The sequence below is a fragment of the Amphibalanus amphitrite genome, unplaced genomic scaffold (genome assembly GCF_019059575.1).
Source record: "Amphibalanus amphitrite isolate SeventyFive unplaced genomic scaffold, NRLGWU_Aamphi_draft 000049F_arrow, whole genome shotgun sequence".
NCBI lineage: Eukaryota > Metazoa > Arthropoda > Thecostraca > Balanomorpha > Balanidae > Amphibalanus > Amphibalanus amphitrite.
In genome coordinates, this window is record NW_024881545.1 from 770807 (window position 1) to 798617 (window position 27811).

At 49.1% G+C, this 27811-nt stretch overlaps 1 protein-coding gene across 2 annotated transcripts in view; it reads left to right on the plus strand.

Annotated features, from left to right (window-relative positions):
- The window catches only part of LOC122377708 (oxidative stress-induced growth inhibitor 1-like), a 40180-nt gene that overhangs the window by 6011 nt on the left and 6358 nt on the right, over nucleotides 1-27811 (plus strand). The window contains exons 2-4 of one of the 2 annotated variants that reach the window (XM_043358060.1): nucleotides 4122-4309; nucleotides 26292-26670; nucleotides 27045-27214. In XM_043358060.1, the coding sequence (XP_043213995.1) occupies nucleotides 26610-26670; nucleotides 27045-27214 (231 nt within the window). In that variant the 5' untranslated portion in view covers nucleotides 4122-4309; nucleotides 26292-26609. Of the gene's footprint in view, nucleotides 1-4121; nucleotides 4310-25245; nucleotides 25527-26291; nucleotides 26671-27044; nucleotides 27215-27811 lie in introns of those variants that run through there. The other variant, XM_043358058.1, reaches the window with a different exon arrangement.

Consider the following 27811-nt stretch of genomic DNA (forward strand, 5'->3'; position numbering starts at 1 on the left):
GGAACAAAGTTTTACGTTAAGCCGGTTTATGTGAACCCGGAAGCAATAGCAACGTGGGAGCCTATCCTTAGCGTGTATGAGCAAATCTAATGGGGAACTTACTTTTGCCGAAGTGCCGAAAAAGCCGGAACAAAAAACACAGATAAAGAAACGGTAACATTTATTTACATCACATATTCATACACTTGTTTAAGGTGTCAGTGTACTGGTGTGGGGTGTATTGTCAGGGAAAAAGTCCTAAATAACAAAAAACCTGACGCCTATTGCAAAGGGGAAAACCCCGCGCTGAAGCCAAAGAGCGCAGGGAAAAAACCCCTACAGTTGTTTAATCTAATGTGTAGGAGGTAGAAGGGAAGGGATAATGATCTGGATAATTCCTGAGATCTGGAAACGGCATTCTGCACGTGCGCACGCGCAGTAGCACCCTAACCGGAACACATGGGAATGCATTGCCTGGTGGGTGCCTACCTGTATGCCAAGTTTCAGCGAAATCGCCCCAGTAATTACCGAGTTACTGAAATGGGAACAAATTTGGCACCTCTTATTGTTGTATTTTGCACGTGCAGTGGGGGTCACTCACATAGATGAAGAGTATCCGACCTTTGGTAGAAGGGATGCAGCTACCCTATAAAAATGACCGCAAGACAATCGCTCAAGCCGCTGCTGAGATATGGGCCTCTCAAAATAATTACTTTTGCAAAACTGCTTGAACACCCTTGACTTTTCACGTGGCACGTGCCACGGCGGTCACTGAGATGTATCAACAATAGTCAATTACGGGGTAGAAGGGATGGGGCTACCCAGCAAAAAAGACCGCAGGCCATTCGGTCCAGCGGTTGCTGAGATATAAGCCTCGCAAAAGCGTTACAGGCCGGGCCGGGCCGGGCCGCTCATACTAAGATTTTTCCGTTATATTGAAAAGACTTCGCTTCGCTCGCTGCGCTCGCTCGCTCGTAAAAAGACTTCGCTTCGCTCGCTGCGCTCGCTCGCTCGTAACCACATCTGTTTGTTTTCCAATACTTACGGACGTCGGCCGTCGCAGCCTCGTCTGACTGTCCACGGGCGTAGGAACGTCATGAAAAGTGGGTGGGCCACCCTGTCAAGGGGCCTCCTTTTTCAGGGGCCTCCTATTTTCAGGGGCCTCCAACTTTTGCCTCGTCCTGCTGGCTGCTTTCAAGTATGACCTCCAAATCTAGCTTCTGAGATCGGGGCTCGGGCAGATGTACCCAGGGGCGTAACCGCTTAAGCGAACAGTGCGGAAAGTCCGCACCATTTTTAAAACTTATTCCCCCTCCGATTTTTTTTTTTTAGAATCTATTTGCCGCAAACGGCGCATGACCCCTGAAAACCCTTACACAAATGTCTTCCTCGTTTCCCAGGTGCCCCCATTAGCTTCATAGGCGCCCTCTTTGGCATATAAGCGCCCTATGTATAGTCATCAGAGACATCCTATGTGTCCCACAGTCGCCCCGTTGTCGCATACAATGTGCGCTTATCATAGGCGTCTCTCTTTTATGGACACTTGAAGGCGCCTCTCTTTGCCATGCCGGCGCCCATGTTTCTTATGAATGCACCCCCATGGCATTGATCAATGCAGACCTCTATTGCATGTGGACGCCCATATATTATGTAGGCCTCAGAGGCGCCCCTCTTGCGCATTGAGGTGCCCCTATGAGCTTCATAGGCGCCCCTCTAGATATTGCACGTAGGTGCCCTACTGTCTCAGAACCGCTCCCCTTTGGCATGCAGACGCCCATCTTTCGTACGGAGGAGCCGCTGTGGTTCTTAGAGACGGCATGTTGCTCCCAGACGCAGATGGGGCTCTCGGAGTCGACAGTGTGGGACCTTCAGTCGCTGATGGGTGCCCGCCAGATGTGGACCCTCGGAGACGCCGGTATGGGGCCCTCAGAGATGCCGGTATGTGGCCCTTAGAGACACCGGTGTGGAACCCTCAGATACTTCAGTGTGAAGCCCTTACAATTGCTGGTGTGGAGCTATGAATGCGCTGGCTTAAATCCCTCAGAGACCGGTACATGGACATTAGAGCTCAGTGAGAACTTGTGTGGTGCCTTCAGTGGCCTTGTGGAGCCGTTAGACATCAACATGGTGCTCTCAGGAGCCGGTGAGTCCTCAGAGTCACCGGTGTGGGGCCTTCAGAGCTCCGAGATACTGGTATGGGGCCCTCCGAGGTGTCGGTGTGGGTCCTTCAGATGTACCTATAGAGCCTTGAGATGCGCAGGTGTGGTGGCCCACAGAGGCGCCGGTGTGGGGACCCCAGAGCCACCGATATAGGGCCCTAAGAGACACTAGTATGACCCTCAAAGGCGCCGCTGTGTGACGCTCATAAACACTGGTGTGGAGCCATCACAGGCGGGTGGAGCCGTTAGAGGCCGGAAAGGGCCCTTAGATGCCTGCAAGGAGCCTTCAGAAGCCGGCGTGGCACCCTTATGGGGATAAGCGTGTCTACTTAGGAGCCCTTGAGGTGCTCTCATGAGCTCTGTGGGGCCCCACCGGACCGAAATATGGCCACGGCCAGTTGCCGCCGCATGGCTCTTCGGACTATCATTCTCAGGGGCCTCATCTGCCTAGTTTGAATAGAAGGGCCTCTCAGACAATCAGTCTCATGGGCCTCCTCTGGCTAGTATAGATAGAAGGGCCTGTTAGACCATCAATCCTACCTAGGGGCCTTTTCTGGTTAGTATAAATAAAAGAGCCTCTCAGACCATTTATATCAGGGGGCTCCTGTGGACAGTATAAATAAAAGGGCCTCTCAGACCATCAGTCTCGGGGGCCTCCCTAGAAAAGTGTAAATGTGGATAGAAGGCCCCCCTCAGATTCATTAGGAGTGGACCTCTCTGACTATCAGTCTCAGGGGCCTCTTGTAGCCAGTATGAATATAAGAGCCTCTCACACCATCGGTCTCAGGAGCCTCTTCTGACTAGTTTGGATAGAGGGCCCTCCCAGACCACCGGTTTCAGGGGCCTCCAGTGGCCAGTTATATGAACAGAAGGGCCTCACAGCCATCAGCCTCGGGGGCCTCTTCTGACTGGTGTGAATATGAGGGCCTCTCATACCATCAATCTCAGGGGCCTCCTCTGCCTAGTGTGAATATAAGGGCTTCCCAGGCCATCAGTCTCATGGGGGACTCTTCTGACTGGTGCCGGATTGAGGACCTCCCAGACCGAAAGTTTTGGGGGTCTCCTGTGGCCAGTATGAATAGAAGGGCCTCTCAGTCCATCAGTCTCATGGGCCTCTTCTGCCTGGTGTGATTATAAGGGCCTCTCAGGTCATCAGTCTCAGGGGCCTCCTCTGACTACAGTGTAGATGGATAGGCCTCTTAGACCATCAGTCTCAGGGGCCTCTTCTGACTATTGAGGATAGAGGGGCCTCCTCTGACTAGTGAGGGTAGGGGGCCTCGGCTAGATCGCCAGTGTCAGGGGCCTATTCTGACTAGTGTGGATGGAGGGGCCTCCCAGCACCACCAGTCTCAGACGTCTGACTAGTGTGGATAGAGGGGCCTCCCAGACCGCCAGTGTCGGGGGCCTCCCCAGACCAGTGTGTATATTAGGGCCTCCTCAGATCCACTAGGGCCTCTCAGGCCATCAGTCTCAGGGGCTTCGACTGACAAGATGAACAGAGGGCCTCGTTGAATCCATCACGGCCCCTTGGAGTCCGTGCGTGGGGATTCGTGGAACTTATTTTTACCGAGTTTGTTTATTCTGGAAGGTGACGACGTCCTCTCAAATCGAGACGAGGGGCCTCGAGTAAAAAGTGGGTGGGCCAGAACACATGGTTGGCCCCCCCACCTCGAAAAGTGGGTGGGCACTTGCCCACCTGGCCCCCCCTGTTCCTACGCCTATGTGACTGTCGATCGTCGGCAATCGCAGTCTCGTTTGACTTTCGGAATGTACTCTGAGCAGAGTAGCCGCGTGACTGCCGCGGACTGCTATACTTATCTTGTAATTCCTCGTGCTACAGCGTGCAGACTGCAGGCTGCTTCTACTGTTGCTAGAACAGTTGACTTTCTACAGGCTGTCATCAATCACTCGGCCGACCACAATGCGTTTGTGTGTTCAGTGTGTATTGAGTATTGACACACGGGTCGCGTGTGCCGCCGGCAGCTCCGGTGACCCGTCGTCAGGACGGAGGCGTCCGTCCCCATGGTGACGTGACGTCATCTCTGCTGGGGCGCCGGCCTGCCGGTAGGGGCGCTGGTGTCGCGCCCGGCCGCCGCCGTCGCCGTCGCCGTCGCCGACGACCTTCTCTAGTGGAGCCGCCGCCCGCCCGCCCACGCCTCCGCCCGTCGCTGGTGAGTTGCCACGTGAGCCGGGTCGCTCCGGCTCTGCTCCTCAGCAGCACTACTGACACTGGCCACGAGACTGCGCCGACACATCGGCACACCGACACACCGACACGACACATTGACACACTGACACCGGCACTTCGGCACACGACACAGGGACACACCGACACATAGCACCACTGACATGGACGATGCTGACATCGACACCCGCACGTGCACAACTCACTGTTACATTGACACCGATATACCGCTGGAGCTGGCAGCCATCAGCTCTGAGAAACTGCACCCCTGGATAGTTCCGTACCGCGAACAAACATTTCACTGGAGCACACCATGCCATCCCACGGAGTCTAGAAGATGCCCTGGCTCTTAACACGAACCACTGCACTGCTCGGAGTATTGGACGGAATCGTACCCTGGACCAAACCAGACCATGATTGTCATCGGACCTGTGTCTGCATCCACTAACAATGCACCGTCTCACGACACTTCCAAACACACTACAGTAACCGGCCAGTTCACCCCGTGACCCCGGCCAGTTCACCGGCCCTTCCCGTGACCCCGCGGCCAGCATGTACCCTTCTCGTGACCCCGGCCCGTGCCCCCTTTCCGTGATCCCATGACCTGGATACCGGTCGGCCGGGCAACTCAGATGGCCCGGGCACCAGCCTGAGACCGTGCACCTGTCAGCTGGAGAGTACACAGTGTTTGTATTTGAGTGTGCGATTGATGGCATGATTTGATGTGATTTTCGATTTGGCATTACGAGATTATAACGAAATATGTCTGTTTTATGAGAAGGCTATCACCCGTACCGAGAACCCATCCAGTAACGTTAGGTCATAGGTCATCGCAGACAGCGACTTTAGCCAGCCTGGGGTGAAACTAAACGCGTGTAGGGTGATGGCCTATTTGGATATTTTCGCTCGGATCGGATTCGGAATCGATCGCCTACCACACCGTTCGGTACTGGACGGCCGGACGTTGGTGATCAACAACATATCGCGCACGTTTACCACTAACGGGTTCTCGTTGATATTGACGACTAAATTGGCATGCTCCGTGCTCGCTTATTGCTCAAACATTGGTCGGGACCGGTGCACTCAATGGGCCCTCCCCTGTCCAGTGTCCATCGGGATTGGAGTTTGGCCTCACGATATGTCGCCACTCACCAGAACAAATAGATACTGAGGTCACAAAATGGTCCGAGGTCCTTGATCCGCCATTGGTCCACCAACACCATTGTTTGTCTTCCCTAAGACCAGTCCCAGACCCGTGGACACGCCACCAGACCTTACTACGAACAAGGGCTGTTTACGGGATATAATAACAGCCAGCTCACCCCCGCGGTAAACGTGTAGGTATCTCACCAACGGGTCCATTCCGACAGCGATGATCTTGGAAATTCCTGAGCGGCAGACATCGAATAGCGTTCAGTGCTACTGGACCTGCCGTTTTAGTTCTAAAAAGTCATCTACTTGCGTTGGCCAGAAGGCGACTTCTTATACCTACCCCTATAGGGGTAGGTATATGAACGATATTAGCCGTTTTCACGACGGGCTATCCGGCGAGTGCACCTGATTTGACCAAATCGGCACCTAATTTCTTTTACAGCAAATATCTTAATGTTATGAATTTATTTCACTGTTATAATCGATGATGCTCTCTGATAATATGACAAAGCAGGCATAAAAGCAATTAGTGCAACCCTGACTGATAGCTGCTAAGAGACACACTCAGTGGCGTATCCAGGATCTTGAAAAGGGGGAGGCCAAACCTGCTCAAGGGGCCCCACCCTTACCTTAGGGGCCCCAGTAGTGACGCACTTAACCCACGCCCAGGTGCGGTTCTGTGTCACTTTTACCATGTGAGGGAGCCTTTTTAATCACACTCGGCAATCTAAAAAAGAAAAGAAAAACATGAAAAAGCCATCGACATCGATAGCTCTGTATGAAGTGTAGGTAGGGGAGAGTGGGGCAAAGCGGCCACCCGGGGCAAAGCGGCCACCCATCGTTTTAGCCCTTCATAGCTGGCGTCAGTTCCAATTTAAGGTTTCCAATTATACTTCTCTTCACGGTCGTTCGAATGAGCCAGACCGGGGTTTCAGGCCCATCACCATTGTTCTGTGAAACACGGAAAAGCATTTCTTGCCAGGTTACCAACTATGTTTACAATTTTTAAATGTTATGTTATTCCATAACCGCTTGGAATTTTTATAAGCGTTCTTGCCCATGCATTGCATGGTTATCGTACATGTATTCTACCAATTTTAATGTTTTTAACCATACTAATAACTACGCTGAAATATTTTTGTCTCGGACGGTATGCGCGGGGCAAAGTGGCCGGGGCAAAGTGGCCACCCCCCAATTGGCCATAAGTTGTTTCCATCTGGATAAAAAGCATTATTTATATTCAAATGCGTCGCCATGCATTCATCTTGGCCACTTTGCAGTTGCATGAGTTACCAAATAATGCAATTAAATGTTTTTTTTCCATGAAAATCCTTTCTTTGTTTACCTACAGGTGGAAAATGATAAAGTAAACATCCATCCTCGCTTAAAGGGACTATCCCACCTTTAACATGGGGTTTGAGTTGAGATAGCCAAGTTTGCGGCGAGGTTCAGAAACCACTATCTATCTAGGTTGCAAACCCCGCGGCCTCTTGGTGTTGAAGAAATTCGTTCCCTTCATTTGAAAATGGGCCTTGTACAAGGCCCTATCTTCAACATGGAGCGACCGTTAGTGTGACGTCACCTCGTTTAGTCATTCTGATTTAAATGGGGTTGTTCGTTGAAAAATCGCTTAAAACTTGGTCTGAACTTTGTTGTGGTGCCTACAGAGTAAAAAGAATCAGCTTTATGACAGTAATGTGGCCTGGGGAAGGAGGTAATTTTGGGCTGTGACGTCACATATTTGAAAGTTTGTGTTTGGAATATGGGAAGCCTAAGATGTTTAATGAAAAATAAATGCCAGAACCGTGTTCCTGGTCATCCAATCTATAAAGTCGGGTACAATTTAACTGGTTTTAACAACATTTTAGAAGGTGGGATAGTCCCTTTAACCTTGTCACCATCAAATACCCTAGTGGTACACGAGGCAACTATTTTGTTTCCCATGTCGGGACTTGAGAAGACGCCGGTGGCCGCTTTGCCCCAGGGTATGGGGCAAAGTGGCCAATATGCATAGGTTTAAAGTTTTGTCAATAGCTTTCATATGTGAACGCCTTTGAAAATAAAACGCAGTTGAAATAAAAGGCAACTTAATAGGGATCACATTGGTATAGAAAGAATCTTTCCAAGTTTAAAAATCAAGCGTTGGCATCGTGAGAAGCGTTAGGGTGGCCGCTTTGCCCCACTCTCCCCTACATACAATTTATTTCAGCAGTAGGCATACATTTTTTTTTCTTTGGTCGGTGCCGGGGCCACTAAAGATTATCAAAAACAAAATGTTTTGTCAATTTTTTACGATTGTAACATTTTTCAAAGGGCAGATGTCAATCTCTTAGTGTCTTGCGCTGGTTGAGGGCTGATACCCTTAACTTTAGCAGGGTCCGACTCGGGTTGAGCTCTGATCTAGACTCTGATGGCTCTAAGTCGCCCATATTGGCCTCATTCCGGCATCTGAAGGCTCATTCTGGCCTCGGAAAGCCCAACACCGGCAACAGAGTGAACCACGCTGGCCTGCGGGCCCCATAATGGCCTCAGTAGACCCATGCTATGGCTGACCTCAGACCCCCCCCCCCGCCGGCTCTTCGGAGTCTTTGAGTCAGTCTGAGGACCCTATACCGCTCTCGAACGCACGCCGGTCCCTAGAACCCCATGATGCCCCCTGAGGGTCCCACGCCGGCCTTTATAAGGGCCACTCCTACCTCAAGGGGCCCAAACATGCATAAGATCTGAAAAGTGGTTGCCGAGGCCCTCGAGGTGGCCTCTAATGGCCCGACGCCAGCCTATGAAGGCCCGCGCTGGCTTCTGAGGGCCCAGCACCAGTCTCTGAAGTCTGAAGTCAGATGACAGATGGCCCCACGCTGGCCGCAGATGGTTCACGCTGGTCACAGAGTGCCCAACACTGGCCTAAAGGGGCTCCGCATTGTCTTCGGAGGGCCCCAAGCTAGTCTCGGTGGCCAATGGGCCTCAATCTGACCTAAGAAAGCCCCATGTCGCTGGGCTACCCCACGCTGGACATAGACGGCCCCATGCTGGACATAGAGGGCAAACACTGGCCTTACAAGGCCTCACACTGGCCTTAGAAGGCCCCACATTGGCCTTAGAAGACACCACAATGGCCTTAGAGGGCCCACGCTGGCCTTAGAGGGCTGAGCGCTGGCTCCTTAAGGCTCTACACCAGCCTCAAAGGATCCCACGCTCGTACGTACCCAGTAAGTACATACCCAGTATTTCGCCCAGGAGGGGGCCGCCTGCTCTCAAAGGGGCCCACGGGTCACCCGGATGCCGCTGTCAACCCAGGCAGGGGCGTTTCCAGAACCTATCGATGAGGGGATTGGGCACAGTGGGTCCGGTCCCCCCTTGCAGACGGGCCTCTCTGTCCGTCTGTCTGCCTGTCTGTCTAAGTCCTGAGAAAATGTGCAAAATTGGCAGGTAAAAATATCATTTCTTGCTTGAGAAGTATGCATAAAATGCACGGTATTTTATGAGGAAGTGAAGCGAGCGAGCGCCTCAGAGTCACCTGTGTTAGTCCCTCAGAGGTGTCGGTAAAAGGCTATCAGATGCGCTGGTGTGGGGTCCTCACAGGCGCCGTTGTGAGGGCCTTGGGGCTTAGAGACACTGGTGGGGGCCATCACTTAGGCGTGTGTGGGGCCCTGAAAGTTACTGGTGGCCCTTCATAGGCCGGCAAGGGACCCTCAGAGGTCGGTAAGAGGCCCTCAGAGTCGCTGGTAAGTGACCGTCAGATGCGCTGCATAGGGCCCTCGGAGGCGCCGGTGTGGGGGCTCTCAGAGCCGCCGAAGTAGGCCCTTAAAAGGCACTGGTGAGTGGTGTGGGGCCCTTAGAGGTGGCAGTGGAGGCCCTCGCAGGCGCCGTTGTGAGGGCCCTCAGAAACACCGGTGTGGGCCGTGGGGCCATAGCAAACGGGTATGAGGCCCTTACAGCTGATCTCTCATTAGCCTTCAAGGACCCTCAGAGGCCGGCAAGGTCCCTCAGAACCTGGCGTGAGGCCCCTCTGGAGATAAGTGTGGCTACAGAAAAGCCCATGGGGTGTTCTCACAAGCCCTGTGGTCTCTTTCCAGTTGAAGCGTTGCCAGCGCGGGCCCTCTGCCGCCAATTGGCACCGCAGGTCCTCTCGGGCCCGAGGGGACCCTAAACCCTATAACGGACACGTGCCCCCTCGCCCCTGGCCATACCATTGAATCCAAGTGACCACGGGCCGTTCAGGTAATCAGGGGCCTCTCAGATGACCAGGGGCCTTTCAATTGACCAGGGCATTTCAATTGACCAGGGCCTTTCAATTGACCAGGAGTCTTTCAATTGACCAGGGGACCCTCTGATAACCAGGGGACGGTTATACCAGGGGCTTCACGGGTAACTAAGGGCCTTAATGTGACTGCAGGGGCCCTTCATATAACCAGGTACTCCTGGGGTAAACATGGGCCCTTCAGGTGACCAGGGTTTCTTCAGACCACTGGCCAGGGGTCACCCAGGGGATCAGGGGCCCCTCAGGTAGCTAGGGGCCCTTTAGATAGCTAGGGGCCCCTCAGGTAACCAGGGACCCCTCAGATAACCAGGGGTCCCTCATATAACAAGAGGCCCCACTGGTAACCAGGGGCCTCTCAGAAAATCAGGGGCTCTCAGGCAATCACGAGCCCCTTAGGTAATCAGGGGCCCCTCAGGTAAGCAGGGGCACCTCAGGAAACCAGGGGCCCCTCAGGTAACCATGGGCCCCTCAGATAACAAGGGCCACTCAGGTTACCAGGGCCCCCGTAGCCAGGGGCCCCTCAGGTAACCAGGAGCCCTTCAGATAACCAGGGTCCCCTCAGATAACCAGGGGCCCCTCAGATAACCATGGGCCCCTCAGATAACCAGGGGCCACTCAGGTAACCAGGGGCCCCTCAGCTAATCAGGGACCCCTCAGGTGACCAGGGGGACCCTCAGGTAACCAGGGCGCCCCTCAGGGCCCCCATGGCCCCCCTTGGGTACGTCACTGCACTCAAGTGACCCAAAGGGCCCACTTGCATGTTTGATGCCAAAGGGGGAGGCCATGGCCTCTTGGCCTCCCCCCTGGATACGCCACTGGACACACTGAAGCTGATTTGACCAAATCTGCACCTAATCTGTACCAGATGTGCACCAAATGTGTACCTGATGGCCGTCGTGAAAACGGCTATTACCTAATGCTGTTTCACCCCCAATCTATCAGTTGACTGGAATGTTAGGCAGTGCCGCTTATCACACAATTATTTGTGCCATAGTGAGCGCGGGTCAGAACATTAAACTGTCTCTCAGTCAGTGTAATGCGGCACAGTCTACCATTCCAGGCAACTGATTGCCCGTGAGAAATGCATTATCATTACGGAGCGAGCGAAGCGAGCGTAGTCTTTCCTTAGATTACCGGAAATTTCTGAGTATGAGCGGCCGGCCGTGCGGACGCTTTTGCGAGGCTTATATCTCAGCAACCACTTGACCGATTCACACGCGGTAATTTTTGTAGGGTAGCTTCATTCCTTCTACCAAGTATTGGACTATTCCCGATGCATGTGGGTGACCCCTTATGCACGTGCCACGTGCAAAACGAAGAGGTGTCAGTTTTGTGATTGTTGCAATATCTCGGTAACTACTTGGTCGATTGCGCTGAAAGTTGGCATGTAGGTAGGCACCCACTAGGCACTGCATATCCATGTGCCAGAGTTGGGGTGCTGCTGCACGTGCGCACGTGCAGGGGTCGATTCCAGATCTCGAGAACGGCTGGACCGATTGCGCTCAAATTTGGTACGCGGTTAGGGACCGGTTAGTAGGGTGCCGTGCACAAGTCAGTTGGGACCCATTTTGCACGTGCGCACGTGCAGGGTGCCGCTTCCAGATCTCGAGAACGGCTGGGCCGATTGTGCTCAAATTTGGCACATTGCTAGAGACCGGTGAGTAGGGTGCCGTGCACAAGTCAGTTGGAGGTACCCCCTCGAAATTTCGCACGTGCAAGGCTCACCCTCTCGCTCGCTCCGTTAGTCGCCCCATAAGGCGTTATACTGGTTCTGCATGGTCAACTACACCTATTGTTCAGTGTTCATTTTCACACATAATTGATTCGACTCTATGCAATATAAAATTCCTTTTGTTAGGCATGGATGGTGTCATATAGTCATGATTTCATAACAGCTTTTCATTTTGAACTGTTTTATGTGATCCATGTTTTTTACATTTTTTGTACCTCTTATGTACTTCTTTTTGTCACTTTTGCAACACTTTTTTCCGGATAGTTTAGCTGCTCTACATAGTTCGGGAGCTAATTACGTACATCGAGAGCATTGGAGTTCACGTCAACCGTTGACACGGCCGCAAGAAATATGTTTTACAGAACATTATCACCAAACATTTTTTTTAAAGCATCAATAGCACAAGTTATGAATTTAAGCACAATAAACTTTAGTTACGGAGCGAGCGAAGCGAGCGGAGTCTTACGTAGAATAACGGAAATTTCTGAGTATGAGCGGCCGGCCGGCCGGCCGGCCGTGCGGACGCTTTTGCGAGGCTTATATCTCAGCAACCACTTGACCGATTTACATGCGGTAATTTTTGTAGGGTAGCTTCATTCCTTCTACCAAGTATTGGACTATTCCCGATGCATGTGGGTGACCCCTTATGCACGTGCCACGTGCAAAACGAAGAGGTGTCACTTTTGTAATTGTTGCAATATCTCGGTAACTACTTGGCCGATTGCGCTGAAAGTTGGCATGTAGGTAGGCACCCACTAGGCACTGCATATCCATGTGCCAGAGTTGGGGTGCTGCTGCACGTGCGCACGTGCAGGGGTCGTTTCCAGATCTCGAGAACGGCTGGACCGATGGCGCTCAAATTTGGTACACAGTTAGGGACCAGTTAGTAGGGTGCCGTGCACAAGTCAGTTGGGACCCATTTTGCACGTGCGCACGTGCAGGGTGCCGCTCCCAGATCTCGAGAACGGCTGGGCCGATTGTGCTCAAATTTGGCACATTGCTAGAAACCGGTCAGTAGGGTGCCGTGCACAAGTCAGTTGGAGGTACCCCCTCGAAATTTCGCACGTGCAAGACTCACCCCCTCGCTCGCTCCGTTAGTCGCCCCAAAAGGCGCTATACTGGTTGAATAAAGCGATAAAAGAAAACAAGCTAAAATATTGTTTTGTTACAGGTACCATTTATGATGCAGCATCAAAACTATTTTTACTTTCTATTTCCTAACTGAAATTGTCTAGATAATTTAGAACGACTGTCAGTTTATCATGTAATTCTGCTTTCTCCGTTATATAACGATGTTTCCTAGGAAGTCGAACGTGTCGGAACGCTAAAATACAATAATAATGAGCTCACAAGTGCTTTGATCATTGCTCTGTGCCACTTCAAAACATGTTAAATGTTCATATCTCTTTGATCATTAAAGGGACCCTCCCACCTTCAAAAAAGTTAATGAATTGGCATGAAAGTGATGTCGCTCGGTTCAGAAAGAGCAAAAACGAATATCTACCAAATTTCATCGAAAAATATTCACCGGTTTTCAAGATATTAGACTTTTACTTTTGTTTACTTTTTGGGATCTCCGCTGTTCCTAGCGACTTTATTTGAAAGTGCGGCATTTGTTGCGCGCAAAGCACCATATACCACCGCGTGCTACAAAACGTTTTAGTCAAACATTTAACGGACGTTCGAAAGCCTGATGACGTCATCAGATTCCCGTAATGGTTAAGAGATAGGGACCACGCTGGTCCCACCCTGCAAGTAAAGGGAAGAAATTTCTTGAACACCATAAAGCTGCGGGGGTTGCGACCAGGATAAATGGTGGTTTCTGAGCCTGGCCGCAAACTTGGCTATCTCAACTCAAAACTAATGTTAAGGTGGGAGGGTCCCTTTAAACAGCGTTCTTCCGTGCATTCTACTGATTCATAAGGTAAGAGTTTCTTTTAAAAAATCGATAGGTTCATAAAGCTTATCGCTAGGAGCAAACATATTATTTCAGGAGCACGAAATATCTTAGATATAAGTAACATGTATCATATATCAACAGAGGTTCCAACGACTAATGACATCAGCCGGATGTCACCAAACTGGATTGGTAGCCAGCGTATACGATCGTCCACCATATACTTATTTGCAATGAGTTACTTGTCAAATTAATATCGTCGACGTAATGGGTATGCACCATACAGACCTGCGAAATACGAGGTTACCAAATGTCAATAATTTCAACATTGTTATTATTGGTTTCTTGCAAAGCCTCGACCTCACAGACCTTCGCAAACGTCACAGACTTGACAGAGCGTACTCCATGCATCACAAGACCGGCCCGTCGTCCTGACGCCGCATATAAGTCGCCACTTCTGACCTCTTAGACTCGTGTCAGCGTGACTGGCCATTCCCTCGCCCGATGACAGCTTCCATGCCTGACCTGTCGCCGGTCCAGTTCTGAAAACATCGCTGGACAAAACTGGCCTCATATGTGACCTCTACTCCTCCCCCACCCCCGCTGGCGACGACTGACACGTGATGTGACCCTCACACATACGTCGACATGTCCAAGGCCCTGACATGTCGTCTTCGAGCGCGTCGGCAGGGTAGCATATAGTGAAACATGTCGTGGCTGAATAGGGGTTGGGAGTCTGCTGGTATACATAGTCGACCGAGAGTGATTAGCTGCTAATGGCGTCGGCAATCATGCTTACCGATGTTTGCTGGTAAATAGGCACTGATCTGAAAAGGTAGCATTTTTAGTTTGTCGGGGTCCTGAAGTTACCATTGGAAGCAAGTCGTCAACTGGAAACTGGAAATCTCAATTTCAGTAAATGAAATAACAGCTTTATCATTTATATTCTGTTTATATCCAACGTGTGCATTACTTTTTATTCTTATTCAATTAGAATAAATAACGTGCAACACACCGTATCTAACAATTCCAAGTGCGTGCACGGCTGCAACAGCATGGCGGTGATCCGAATCGGTCGTGCCAGACGCGCAGACGGGGGTGCCAGGGGCTCGCCTGCCAACCTGGCACCACATCAGACGAGCCATTACGTAATCTGGACCCGCCTCCCGTCGTCGTCAACGGGATGCGTGTGGGCGAACCGGCGCCTGAGTCAGAACAGGTGCAAATAGTGGGAGCTCCCTCGTCTCTCTCTCTCTCTCTCTCTCTCTCTCTCTCTCTCTCTCTCTCTCTCTCTCTCTCTCTCTCTCTCTCTCTCTCTCTCTCTCTCTCTCTCTCTCTCTCTCTCTCTCTCTCTCTCTCTCTCTCTCTCTCTCTCTCTCTCTCTCCCTCTCCCTCTCCCCCTCCCTTTACCCTTTCAATCTCTATCGATCTCTTTCCTCTCCCCTTCGTAGGCCCTACTCTCCCAGCCTTCCTTTTTTGTACCTGTTGTTCCTTTGTCGTATCCACCTTTTATCAGCTGAATTATATAACCTATGAAAAAACAGCACTACGGACAACATAACAGTTCCCAGAATCACTTCTCCCGAGCGGCGGAATCGGCACGATAATCGATTAGGCCCGTTTGACTCCGATTACCAGTAGCCATGGTCAGGTCAGACTGTCTGGCAGTCAGGGAAGAGCAGGAAGGAAAGGCAGAGGAGAGGATACAGTCGCCAGCTCACCTGCCCCCCCCCCCCCCCGCCTCATCCCACCACTACCGCCGCCCCCGGGAGCCCTGCCAACCCACCTTCCGAGGTCGAACCCCTCCCCTCCCCGCTGTCTGTAGCGAAGTCGGAAGAGCTAAATACTGACCAGGGAAACAGAACCGGCGTCAACGCCAACAGCTCTACCATTCACTCGTCAGGGAGTTGACAGACGATGGTCGCATCGACCACCGGATGGCCGTCTGGTGGCTCTGAACAGAGGTCCCATTAGCTCGTTTAGGGGGCTAAACGAGCTGACTTGTTGCATTGGAAGAGACGCGTAGTGGTTGCAATATATACCTTTGGAACATATTTACTGAAACGGTAGCCGTTATATGTAAGCACATAACATTGGCTTTAACTAAAGCGAACATGGATTAAGGGTATGCAATTTGAATGCGCAATATGCAATGCACAATGCACATTCCACAGCGTAAAGGCTTAATCTGATGGCTGGTACACCTGTTGACACCTAATGACCATGGTCAAAGTCGTAAATTAAAGGTCTCTTGAAACAGTATGTCTTTAACCCGCGCCCCGCTGGGGGGCAGAATCTGCCCCCCTCCCGTTTTTCGCCAATAACTTCTAAACGCGTTACGCCAGCGACGTCAAACTTTCAGTACCTTATCATACATCAATTTGACACATTTCCTGAAAATTTGAGCGAAATCCGTCGGAAATTTTTTGAGAAATTGACGTTTTAGTGACGTCATGTTCGCCATTTTCGCCTCAAAAACGGCAAAATTTCAAACGCCGCTAACATCTTCATTTTTAAAGGAATCAAGACGTCACAAAAAGGTTATACGTGATTCTACTTTGTCTATCAAATGGCTATCTCGGTTTTTTGAAAATTTTGGATTTTGGCCCAAATTAAAAAAAAAACTGACTTTTTTGGGAAAATAATTATAAAATCCAAAATTTTGAAACTATCCAAAAAACCGGAATATATGTCAGAGAAGTGGTCTATGTGCACCTACATACCAAATTTTTAGAAGAATCGGTTCAAAAATGTGGGAGTTATTCAAAATTTTATGACGTCACGACACACAAAAATTTCGAAAAATGATTTTTTTGGAAGTTCTACACCTTGTATGGAAACAAAAATAGCACCATTCGATTCGCCGTGAAAAACTGCATCAGATAGACACCTTTTTAGGCCTTAACAACCAACTTCAAAATTTGACCTCACTTGACCTGACCCTGACCTGACCTCGACCTGAAATTCATCCAGAGGTGGTCCATATCACTTATTGAGTGTACCTATTGAATTCTATGGGTAAAATGACCCATAAACATGTGTCGCACATGCCCTTTTCTATATTTTGTTCTTGGTGACCTGACCTGACCTGACCTGACCTTGACCTTGACCTTTTAATGACATTGTATGCAACGAATGTTGTCTTGGTAGTCTAAGAACACGTTTTGGGCAATCAGTCTCAGTCCATTCTTCGGCAACTACGGTGCAAGGCCGATGCTGTAGAAACTTACATTTTGTACCCTTGACCTGACCTTGACCTGACCTCTGACCTACTTAAGCAAAAAAATTGGGCTCTTAAGATCCGCCTTGTTGAGAGCTTTCGATTGCCGTTTTCCCCGTCTTTCTACGACCATCGGTTCGGAAGTTAGACAGGGGGGGGGCAGAATCTGCCCCCCCCCCCCCAGCAGGGCGCGTATGGCTGAATAGCCCAGCGGGGCGCGGGTTAACCGCTCGTCGACTGTGAACTGACAGGTCAATTTGGAAACTTGGCACTAACTCGGGCCCCACTGTCCCTCAGATTCTTCCCTTCTTCTCCATATTTCCTGGTCTTCAATCGTCGGATATTTTTAGCTCTCTTTCCAACGAAACGTAGCTCACCCGACTGACGGTTCGTCTCGGTAGTGATTCTCATCTATCTCTTTTCTGATTTCTAGCTGGGTCGGGTTGGCACTCACCCGGCCCTCGGGTGTGTGGTGGTTTGGAGTTGGGTAGTCTCCCCACCTCCCACGGGTCGTATTAGCTTTGGTTGGTCAGTTCGGGTCGGGCTGGCAGTTGGCACCCTTCCCCTATCCTGTGTGAGGTGGGTTGGGGCGGGTCGGGTCAGATTGGCACTCTCGCCAGCTCAGTCGCAGGTTACACCTCTCGAGCCTCTCAGGTTCTGAGTCACGCTGACTCAGCAGATTATTGTTGCCATTATACAGGTGGGAGCCTGCTCATCTGCTGTGGCGTCGACGCTTCCTTGCTTTCGATCAGGTGTGACCTTAGGTAGGATGTCGGCCGTCGGGTCATTCCTTAGTGATGGGGCTGACACCTTACATGTGTGACGCGGGTGTCTCAGTTTTGGTGGCGGTACCATAGGTGCGTTGTTTGAGTCACTCGGCACGTCATGGATGGGCCAGTACCTCAAAGAAGTTATCACAGGTCTGCAGCGCGGACACCTCAGATGCAGTTCCGCCTCCATGGCACAGACCAGAACCCTTCACTATATGTATGTGCAGGTCCTTTTTCCTCGGAACTCCTTCCGATCGCTGTTCTTGTCCTTCGGCCGCCTGCCGGACCCATCCGTCCGTTCTCACGCGCCAGTGGGGGCACCGAAGGGCCCAATCGTTAATGGCCCCACAGATGGTGTCACTGGCGTCTGGTATCGACAAACCTGCAGATGTGCCCCATTAGGCTGCGCATACACGGCATGTTTGCCTTCCCGAGCGCGTTTTTGCACTACCAAGGTAAAAAGTGTGTAATAGTATCGGGTCTTTGACACAACTAACGAAACGCTGGTCATCAGATAAAGAATAATTGTGGATGCAAACGTTGTTGCGATGCTAGTCAGTGGCATATCCTTTTTATGATCCATGAAATACAATACAATACAATACAATACATCAGGCCATCCCCCAACACCAAAAAGCGCACGCGAATATGATTTGACCTCTCTCCCCGGCTATACGGACGCAGTCGCACACATAATACCAGCGGATCTATGAAGCTGCAGACCTTCTCAGAAACCTCGCCCGCTCAGCAACTTACTGCCGATTAATCAATAATTATCGAGCATCTCCCGCAACTGTGTGGATGTAGTGTATCCATCGGTCATCGACACACAACACGAAGTCTTACAAACATACGGCTAAATCCGTACATGCTCTAGATGTTGGCTTAAAGTAACTGCGAGTTTTGTGATAAGCATGCCTAAACATTAAAATATTACATGCATGATGCAGGCAACTAGCACCAAGGGGTTTCGACGAAACCGGTGGGCCATCAGTTCATTGGTTGCAATTTTGCCTAATCATTACGCTGTTTCAATAAACATGGCTCATACACAATCCAATTCAATATCATGACGGCCATCTGTTGCGCTTGTCAAACCGAAGGTCACATGGAAACGTCAAGCATATAAATTGTAAGCTGTATATTTCATGAATTGACCTTGCTCCCATTGCATCTGGCTTGTAGAGTACATAAACTGTCTCGTGGTAGATAACATGCACGCACTTTGAACACGCACATGTACCGTGAGAAGTTAATCTGGCGACAGCGTGCGATTCAGTCCGGAAAACCAGCTCTCCTTTTGGAGAGAGGAGTGCAGTATTCAGCTCTGCATCATAAGGCATAGCCAAAGTTAACCAATGCGATGACGTGTGTGCTGTTCAGTGCTTACCTACCCTAATATGCAGTGTGGCGTCATGGATGTGTCACGTGCGCTAGTTAATTAGCTAAATCTATTCAAACCTGTCCAGTGCAGATACCCATCGCCGATAGCATTTATAATAAACGATGATAGCATTTCTAGCATTTCTGCTTATAGTCATGACCTATGTCTAAAGGTAGAAACTTGGAGCACCCGCGAGAAACCAAAATGTTTGTAGGTATAGGCTGAGGGCTCCGGGCTCCGTATATGGCTCAGTTTATCACGTTTGGGGGGAGAATCGTAGGATATCTGAGCAATGTATAATGCAGGCATATGCCTGTTTATAATGAAAACAAATGCATGTATTCTCACAAAGTTGCAATTGACCATAGATACACCGAAAACATTCATTGTTTTGTGTTGGCCTTTCTCCAAAGCGCGGCAGTATTTGTTATTTGCCGTTACGCACTGCAGGTACTCAAGCGATTGCGACCAGTACTACCACTGTTTATTGTTCAACGCTTATATATACAAGCCTGGCATGCCTGACGATATCATTGCTGGCACATATTTTTTATGTTCGTTGATGTGTAAACTGTGAAGTGAATGCACTTGAGGCCGGAACCGACACCATTGCTCAGTATATAGCCCTGAGGGGCTGACTGGACACTGGTTCCGTCTTCTGTCGCTCCGCGGCGACAGAACTGTTTATTTTACCAAACGGTTAAGTTATATGCTCGTTGGTGGTCACGTATGTTTATTTTTCCGAACAGTTACGTCCTAGTCCTTTCTAACGTTTATCCAAACTAACCGAGAGTCAGTAGGTACTGAGTGCGCGGTGTATGCTGAGGGCTCTTGAACTGAAAATGAATTGAATAGTTCGCCTGCCCAGTTTTGTCATTAAATCACACTTACAGGAACTTTGCCGCAGCTAACAGAATATGTGGTACGTGATTGGGTCAGTTCTTTGCAGCTATGTTTAGTTTATTCTTATATTATCTTACAAGCTCAAAATATTTCTAGGGTTATTGCGAAGAGTCTTCATGTCTTCTACGCATCCATGTAGAGGTAGGAACATTAGCCGTTTTCACGACGGGCTATCCGGCGAGTGCACCTGATCTGACCAAATCTACACCTAATCTGCACCAGATGTGCACCAAATGTGTACCAGATGGCCGTCATGAAAACGGCTAATATGTGGTTAGTTTACGTATGTAAGTGGTTGGAGGAATACACGATATAATAGTTACGACAACAATAATAATAGATCCATATTCTGATATGATAACAATTATTAGCTGATTCCCAATCAATAAAGGAGGTTTTTTCATGAAAACTAAAGTTCATTGCCAAAAAAAAAAAAAAAAATCCGGCTGGCACAAATGGCCAAGTCTTCCGTACCTTATTCAAATGTAGGTATTCATTTGCATTATCGTTGCATTTGGAATAAACTTGTAAATTATAGCTGTGCCTATGATCCACCGACTGTCCGTTTCTACATATATGCCATCCAGCCATCATACCAAAAAAGAGAACAGTTGTATAACGATTTGAAAGTGTCCAGACTTTGAAACGGACACTTTTATTCATGATATGGTTGATAATTCAAATTTGTGGTGCAGTTGTTTTAGTCATAGATGAGTCTTGATGTAAATTACGAGTAATACTTGATATATTCGTACAAATTGTGCATCCTAAAGCTCGTTATGCACTAAGTCATGCCGTCCTACTGCTAAGTGAAAATAATGACCGTTATTTGCTTTTAAATGCCTAGATGCCGTAAGTACTATTTTATTTGTTTTAGTATTTTCGTAACTCCTCTTTGGTGTGCCTACTGAATCAGAAATTCCGCCTTTTAACCCGCGCCCCACTGGGGGGGGGGCTATTTATAGCCCCCCTCCCGTTTTTCTGCAATAACTTCCAAACCGCTTGACGTATCGACGCCAAACTTTCAGTACCTTCGGCTGCATCAATTTGACACCTTGTGTCAAAATTTGAACTTCGTACCTACCATAGGTCGGCTGGAAATGACGTCAGAGTGACGTCATGTTCGGCCGATTTCGACGCAAAACATTGAACCACGGCAATCGCTCCCAAGAGCTCAGTTTTTAAGCTAGATCCAATTTCTTTGCATGAGAGGACTCAGAATCGACTGCGCTATCAAACTGCTATCTCGGATTTTCAAAATTTTGAAAATTTCGAAAATTTTTAATAATCAAATTCAAAATTTATATTTTTACATTTTTTTTTTCAAAAAGTTTTTGACTTTTCGAAAAAACCGGAATATATGTGATAGAACGCATTATTATGACTACCTCTAGCAAGTTTTAGCTAAATATCTTCAAAAATGGCCAAGTTATACGCATTATTGCAAAAAATTAACAATTATTAATTTTTCAAATCAATTTTTCAGCACGAATTTGACATCGTACGCCAATATAAATAGCACCATCGTGTTCCTGAGCTCAAACCGCATCGAATAGACACCTTTTTTGTTGAAAAATTTTAACTTCAAAATTTGACCTTTTTTGACCTGAAAGTGACCTGACCTAAGCTAAATTTGACTCAAAATGACCTCGCATGACACAGACGACATCAAATTCGAAATGTTTGGCCTATATGGACCATAAAACATGTGTCACGTGACCGACGGATGATATAATATTTTCGTGACCTGTGATGACCTGACCTTGACCTGAAAATCAAAGTACAAGTTTGGTACCCTCAGAGTATCTAGAGCATCTGTTCACGAGTGTGTGAACCAATAATGAGCCTGATCTGACTTGTAAGACGGCGGCCAGAGCCCCAAACGTGAAGAAGCCAAAATGCTAATAATTTTTACTTTGACCTGACCTGTGACGTCATCAGTGACCTCGAGGTCAATAAAATTAGGTTTCGCTCGACAGTTTTTCCGGGGCTATCAGACGCCGTTTGAATTTTGACGATCGGCCCAGTAGTTTCGGAGTTAGGAGGGGGGGGGGCTATGAATAGCCCCCCCCCCCAGTAGGGCGTGTTATACGCAGACCCCAGTGGGGCGCGGGTTAAGTACCTACGCGGTATTCGGCTTCTACCCACAACAGGCGCCTGGCCAGGGCTTAAAACAAACCAGACTTGTTTGTCACATTTTTAGGCTCTTCTGCCTGGAAGTATGAATGTAAACGAATTGTTGTATACGAATTGTTTGAATAAAGCGCCTTTATTGCTTTTTTGATATCATACACAAGGATTATACATCTGTTTGCGATTAATACAGATGGCATCATAACGTTTATAACGTGTCGCCTGTTTATTACGCACGATGCCTTAAAGGTAGTGTGCCACCTTTGAAAGATTTCCCATTTTATTTTTCCTAGGATAAGAAGCTTCTGTTTTTACCTAATATCGCAAAAAAAATCAAAAATGGGCCTGGAATAGTGCCTTTTTCGCCTAAAAAAATTTCGGTTTTTAGATATGTATAACAACTGTAGTGGGCTCACCTGCAAACAGGCGTCGGGCAACAATCGCGAATGCGGCGCACTTGTGACAATAAGCAAAGGTCATTATAGTGTTACGACCATACGATGTACGGGAATGAGTTATCAGCTGTCTAATCGTAGACAACACAATGTCGAGCCTTAAACTGTAAGCCCGTATTGGTATTGTTTCTTTTATTTGGCTGTCGAACATTATTTATGGTTTGAAATATGATTTTATGTAAAATAATTGATATGAAAAAGCCGTCTTATAAGTTATGACCCCATTTCACCACACGCAAGTGGCAGAAATGACAATGATCAGCTGACGCATTTTTCTTGGCCGAAGTCAGAGCGCGCGGCCCGACGCACCACGCGTATTTGGAAATTCCGACCTCGACGAGCATCAGAAGCCACCTAGCAGGCGTGTTCGAAACCGCAGGAGATGAAGATGAACGGGTTTATCGAAACTTGATTGGATGAGCATATCGGTAATAGCGATTTCAGTGTGTGCATTTATTGTTCATAGTGGTGTGAAATGTGGTTGGGGTACGACCGACAACCCGTCGGGGCGAATTTCGCACTGGGGTACTCAAAATTTGAAGAATTTAAGACGTTTCCATGAGTTTTGAAGGTATGGATAAGTTCTAAAAATCCGGTTCTCCTTATCTGGGCCATTAACTCCATACGGTCCAAGAAAGCTGGCACACTACCTTTAAAGCGGAGTAGGCAGCTATACCACTAACGACATTCAACAGTGCGTTTCCAGGGTTCATTTCGACAGAGCGGGCCATGTCAGGACAGCGTGACACTGCGTCGCCCGCAGATAGATAAAATGTTTGGCCTTGAGTAACCTTGTGAGGACGCGCGTGGCTCGCTCGTCGGGTCATGGGATACGGAGATAGGTATACAGGCCGGACACTTAGGCTCAGCGTGAGTTGAAGGGGCTTTCAATATCAGGATTTATGCATTTGTATTCAATAAAAGTCAAAGACATCGTTTTAGCGTGTTTTTGTACTATCGTATAAGGTAACACATAATAAAAAGGCGTGAAACGTGAAAAAGATGCACGATTATGCTTTGGAAGTTTCAATCGTGGTGACCGTCGCCGGGCGCCTGTCTGTGTGTTTGTTCTCTGGCGGGGGCGGGGGCCACCTCTCACTCACCCCGCCCCGTGTATCAGCCCCGCCCCCTGTCCAGTTCCGGGCGCGGCCAAGGGTACTCCCAAGGTCTGCGCTGGCTGGCGGGGGCGCGGTGACTCGGCACAATCAGCTCAGAGGGGCGCCGCACTGTAGGCCGGCAGCCCGAAAAAGCGCTAGAAATTCCCCCAAACTGACTGTCCGCAATAGGAACAAAATAGGTATCATTTAATCCCAAATTGATCGAAGAATACGATTCCGATGCCATTTTTGCCCTAAGGTCGAAATTGAGGTGGTCAGTTGTCACCAAACACAAGACTATTTAGACTCGCTAGTGGCCACCACATTTGCCGATTTTAATGCTAATCTTTAGTTGATATTTATTAGTTGACCAGTTGTCGTTTTGAACGCATTTTTCTGTCAGACTAGTTCAGGGCACTGTTGTTCACTGTACCAACAACATTCTTACATATTGCATCGCTTTTCTGCAAGATAAGCTAGCTTTTTGCAAGCAGCTGCAAGACCTAAATAAAAATCATATCTAAATTTTTAAATAGACTTATATAAAAACGTTATTTCGAGCGGCTAAAAATAAACATCTTATACTAGCCGCTGATTACTCATCTTTCGTTCCATATAAGTGCTTTGCTGCTTTTCCCTGCTACTTTTCGAGATATGCGCCAGTAAACCACATGATGTAGGGGCAATTGTCACCTCGCCGCTCTACTGAATGCCCGGCGCTCTTTATAGCGCTGGAAGTTGTGAAAAACTAACGCTTATAATCTGAATAAATTATATGTCCCTGAGCTCAGAATTGATCAACGCACACAATGCTGTCAAAATTTTTGGGCCAAACTAAAAATTCAGTCATTATTAACCCCCAAACACAAGTAAGTGATAATCAACAACAACTTGCTCTTAAGTTAGACTTTTTGAGAAATGTTATTTCGAGCCGCTAAAAATGACCGTGCCATACAAACCACTAATCATCTTTCTGTCATGCCCTACTCGCAATTTTTGCTGATGACCTACTGATGACGCAATTTTTGCACGTGACCTACTCTTCGAGGTCACGTGACATCACCATTAAAAGTAAATGGGGAGATAAGGAAACTGTTGTTTTTGCGCATGGAATGATCTCAAACTATCTCAAGCACACGGAATCGTGAATTTCATGCGCTCCTTGCAAGATCCGATGCTTTACTTTTGCATTTTTGACCTTCCGTGACGTCATTTATGACGTCACTACGGTCATAGGAGTTTCTTGTCAATAACTCATGATCAAATTGAGCCAGCGACTCGGGAAAGCCACCAATGGACTCGGGAAGGCCTCCTGAATCGAATGATATGCAATACGACCTCATTCGATTAAGTTCGTGGCCTGATGGGCTCTGACCTGACCTTGACTCAAGGTCAACACCTTAAGTTGACCTCACCCGAACATAAAGTATACCATTCGACGCGCCTGAGCCAGGCAAACACGATGGTGCCAAAATCGCTGCTCTGCGGCCATTTTATGCGAAATTATTTACCAAAAACCAAACCCTACCTTGGGCTTTTTGACTTCACCTCAGAGGTTACCGGTTGACATGGGACCTTAAAATCGGGTATCAATCGTTCCGTCTTGAAACGGCGCACACGCTTGTTTTTTCCGCGAGGCTCTAGCTCCATTAGGGGCGAAACGGCGAAAAGGGGTCGTACCAACCCTCCCCCTCGGCCGGCCGAGGGGGTGGGGGGTCCGACAATAGGTCCGGCGAGGGTTAAGCAGCCCTACTTCGTTTTTAGCATGTTTGCTTGTCGCTGAGATCAACAACTCAATCACAAATAATTTCTAGCACTTTTCCGGGCCCCCGGCCCAGTGTGCGCCGCCAGGCGGTTACGGCGAGGAGGGGACCACTTTCACACCCCTCTCCCGCGATACCGAGCCGGGTCTGTGTGCAGGGTGAGGTCAGTTGAACGGAGCCGATGTCAGACGGACGGTCGGGGTACTCGCCAGGGTCCGGCCGACCCTCGAGTCGCCACTGCGCGGCGGCCGGCCAGCTGCCCGACTGTTGTGCGCCCAACTGTGTGTGTCTGTGTGTCTGTGTGTCTGTGAAACGTATATGGAGACGGGCGGGCGGGGGCTACGCTACCAGTATCGTGCCGTCTCGCCTGTGCGTTGGAACTGAACGGAGCAGAGGGAGATCGACGTCTTTAGCCTTCACCCGTCTTGTCCGCTGAAAGGTGTGTTACAGCGGTTCCGACTCTAATGCCGTGTTGTTACTGTATTATTTTAGCAAATTATTTATCACCAACAGGATTTTTGTTCTTCGACTATGCAGACAGCACAGGTCACCACTTGGCGTAATTGTGTGTTTAACATTTGATTTTGAACCAATTTGCTTCTTTAGCGAAAGATATATGTAATCCTTGATATAATTTCTCTGGTAAACAAAGAACAATAACTACGCAAACCCAGCTATAAATATTGAGCTATGAAACATTTTTTAAGCAAAGTCGGTTACCTAAGAACGAGCGGCATTTAATCTAATATATGTAACACTATCGTCGTTTCTGCTTTGATATGTTTGTACAGGAACTGAGCATACATAGATAATGCGACGCATTTTTTCATATTCTGGGCATACGTCCCCAACCCTGATTCCTACAGACATCGTAATTACCGACGGTAGGTTGTCGGCGATTACTCGTATGATATGCTGCTGACGTCTTTGTCGTTTGCTGTCGCCAGTGTGGGACCCCATTGAGACAAATGAGTGCTCCGTTATATACAGGCTGGTTTATACAGGCTGGTGACTTGGAGACTGTATTCACAGGTCGTGCGGGGTGACTGGTGGTGACTGGTGGACGGTGGTGACTTGATGGTGACTGGTGGTGGCTGTTGGTGACTGGAGACTCTTTTTACAGGTCGTACGGTCGCGGTGGTGACTGGTGGTGACTGGTGGTGACTTGGTGGTGGCTGTTGGTGACTGGAGACTCTGTTTACAGGTCGTACGGTCGCGGTGGTGACTGGTGCGGCCACCATGACATCCACGGGCTGAGTGACCGCGCGTGTCGGCTGGGCGGGCCGCCCGTCTGACAGGGGCCCATATTCCCACTCCAGCGGCCTCCACCGACCTCCACCGACCTCAGCTGACCTCAGCTGACCTCACCGGTCCTCCATCGACCTCAGCTGATCAAAAACATTCTACTTTTCTTCTACCTATCTGACCTCATCTATACTTCGTTCCATTTCTCCCGTTTTGAGTCCTACTCGATCATTCTGACCTGACCTGACCTGACCTGACCTGACGGGCGGCTGCAGCTATGCACACCAGCTCAGAGCCGGATGACCTTCAGGCACAGTTCCATGAAGTCGTTATTGTTGGTAAGTCCCCGTGGTTTGAAAACCGTGCATGGTGGAGAGGAACGTTCTTGAATCTTTTGCCCACTGGTAAGTTTACGAAACATTATAAAGAATAACAGATTGTGGCGCTGGTAAAATTGTACCGTATTAGGATATAAGGCGTTAAAGATACACACACTGGCTCACACACGGCTGCCTCTGAAGGTCACTTGGAGGACTGATTAACCATTGATTTATCAGATGGCGTAGGGTTATTGACAAATCGGATCGATCCATAACGCATTGCTAAATTATTACAATGTGCTCCAGCGACGCGTCGGACAACCGAGCCCCCCCCCCCCTTCCCCGGTCCTGGATGACGGTCGACTCACCGCCCCCCCCCCCCCGTTCGACAGGTAACGGGCCGTCGGCCATCACTCTGTCGTACCTGCTGGCCGGAAATTGGCCCTACTATGCGCGGGCTGGGGCTGCCTCTGATGGCGTCATACCAGACCATCTGCACAGGAAGCTGTCTGCGCATCCGACCGTCTCCATCTTGGAACAGGACCTCGAGTACCTCTCAGAGGTGGGTTGGGTATCTTTACAGACTGGTGACCTGTAACATCATAGTAATATCATATGGCTCATCATTGATTGGGTATTCTTCCCTTCGTGCATGGTAGCGCATGGGTCACTTGTATAACTACTGGATAATTCACTGAGTATTTAACCGTCTTGTCGCATTCAGTCGTCATGATCATATTGCCGGCTCACCTCAGCGTAAACTTATGAATTAGTAGCGGAATTCAGCTGTTTGGATGAAGCGTGACAAATGTGAGCCATGACCTTTTGATTATCATTCTTACTGGCAAGCTCTTATGATAAATGCTTGATTATCGCATCGGGTTGCTGGGTCTTCGTTTTACGACAGTAACCGCCAGTCACTATGACGCTGAGGCGGTTGGCACCGCTCCCGGTCATCCGACCCGCCCGCCCGTCAGTGCTGCTGCACCGCGCAAAACACACCGAGTCTGAGCTTTGTCACGGTGACACACAACGAGATGAGCTAGCAGCCAGCTACCGGCTTTGATCATATGTTTACACCCGCAACGGTGTGGTATTATTTAACCGACAACAGCTCCAAGGGCGGACAGCGATAGCAGAGTGCATGTCACCGTGGATA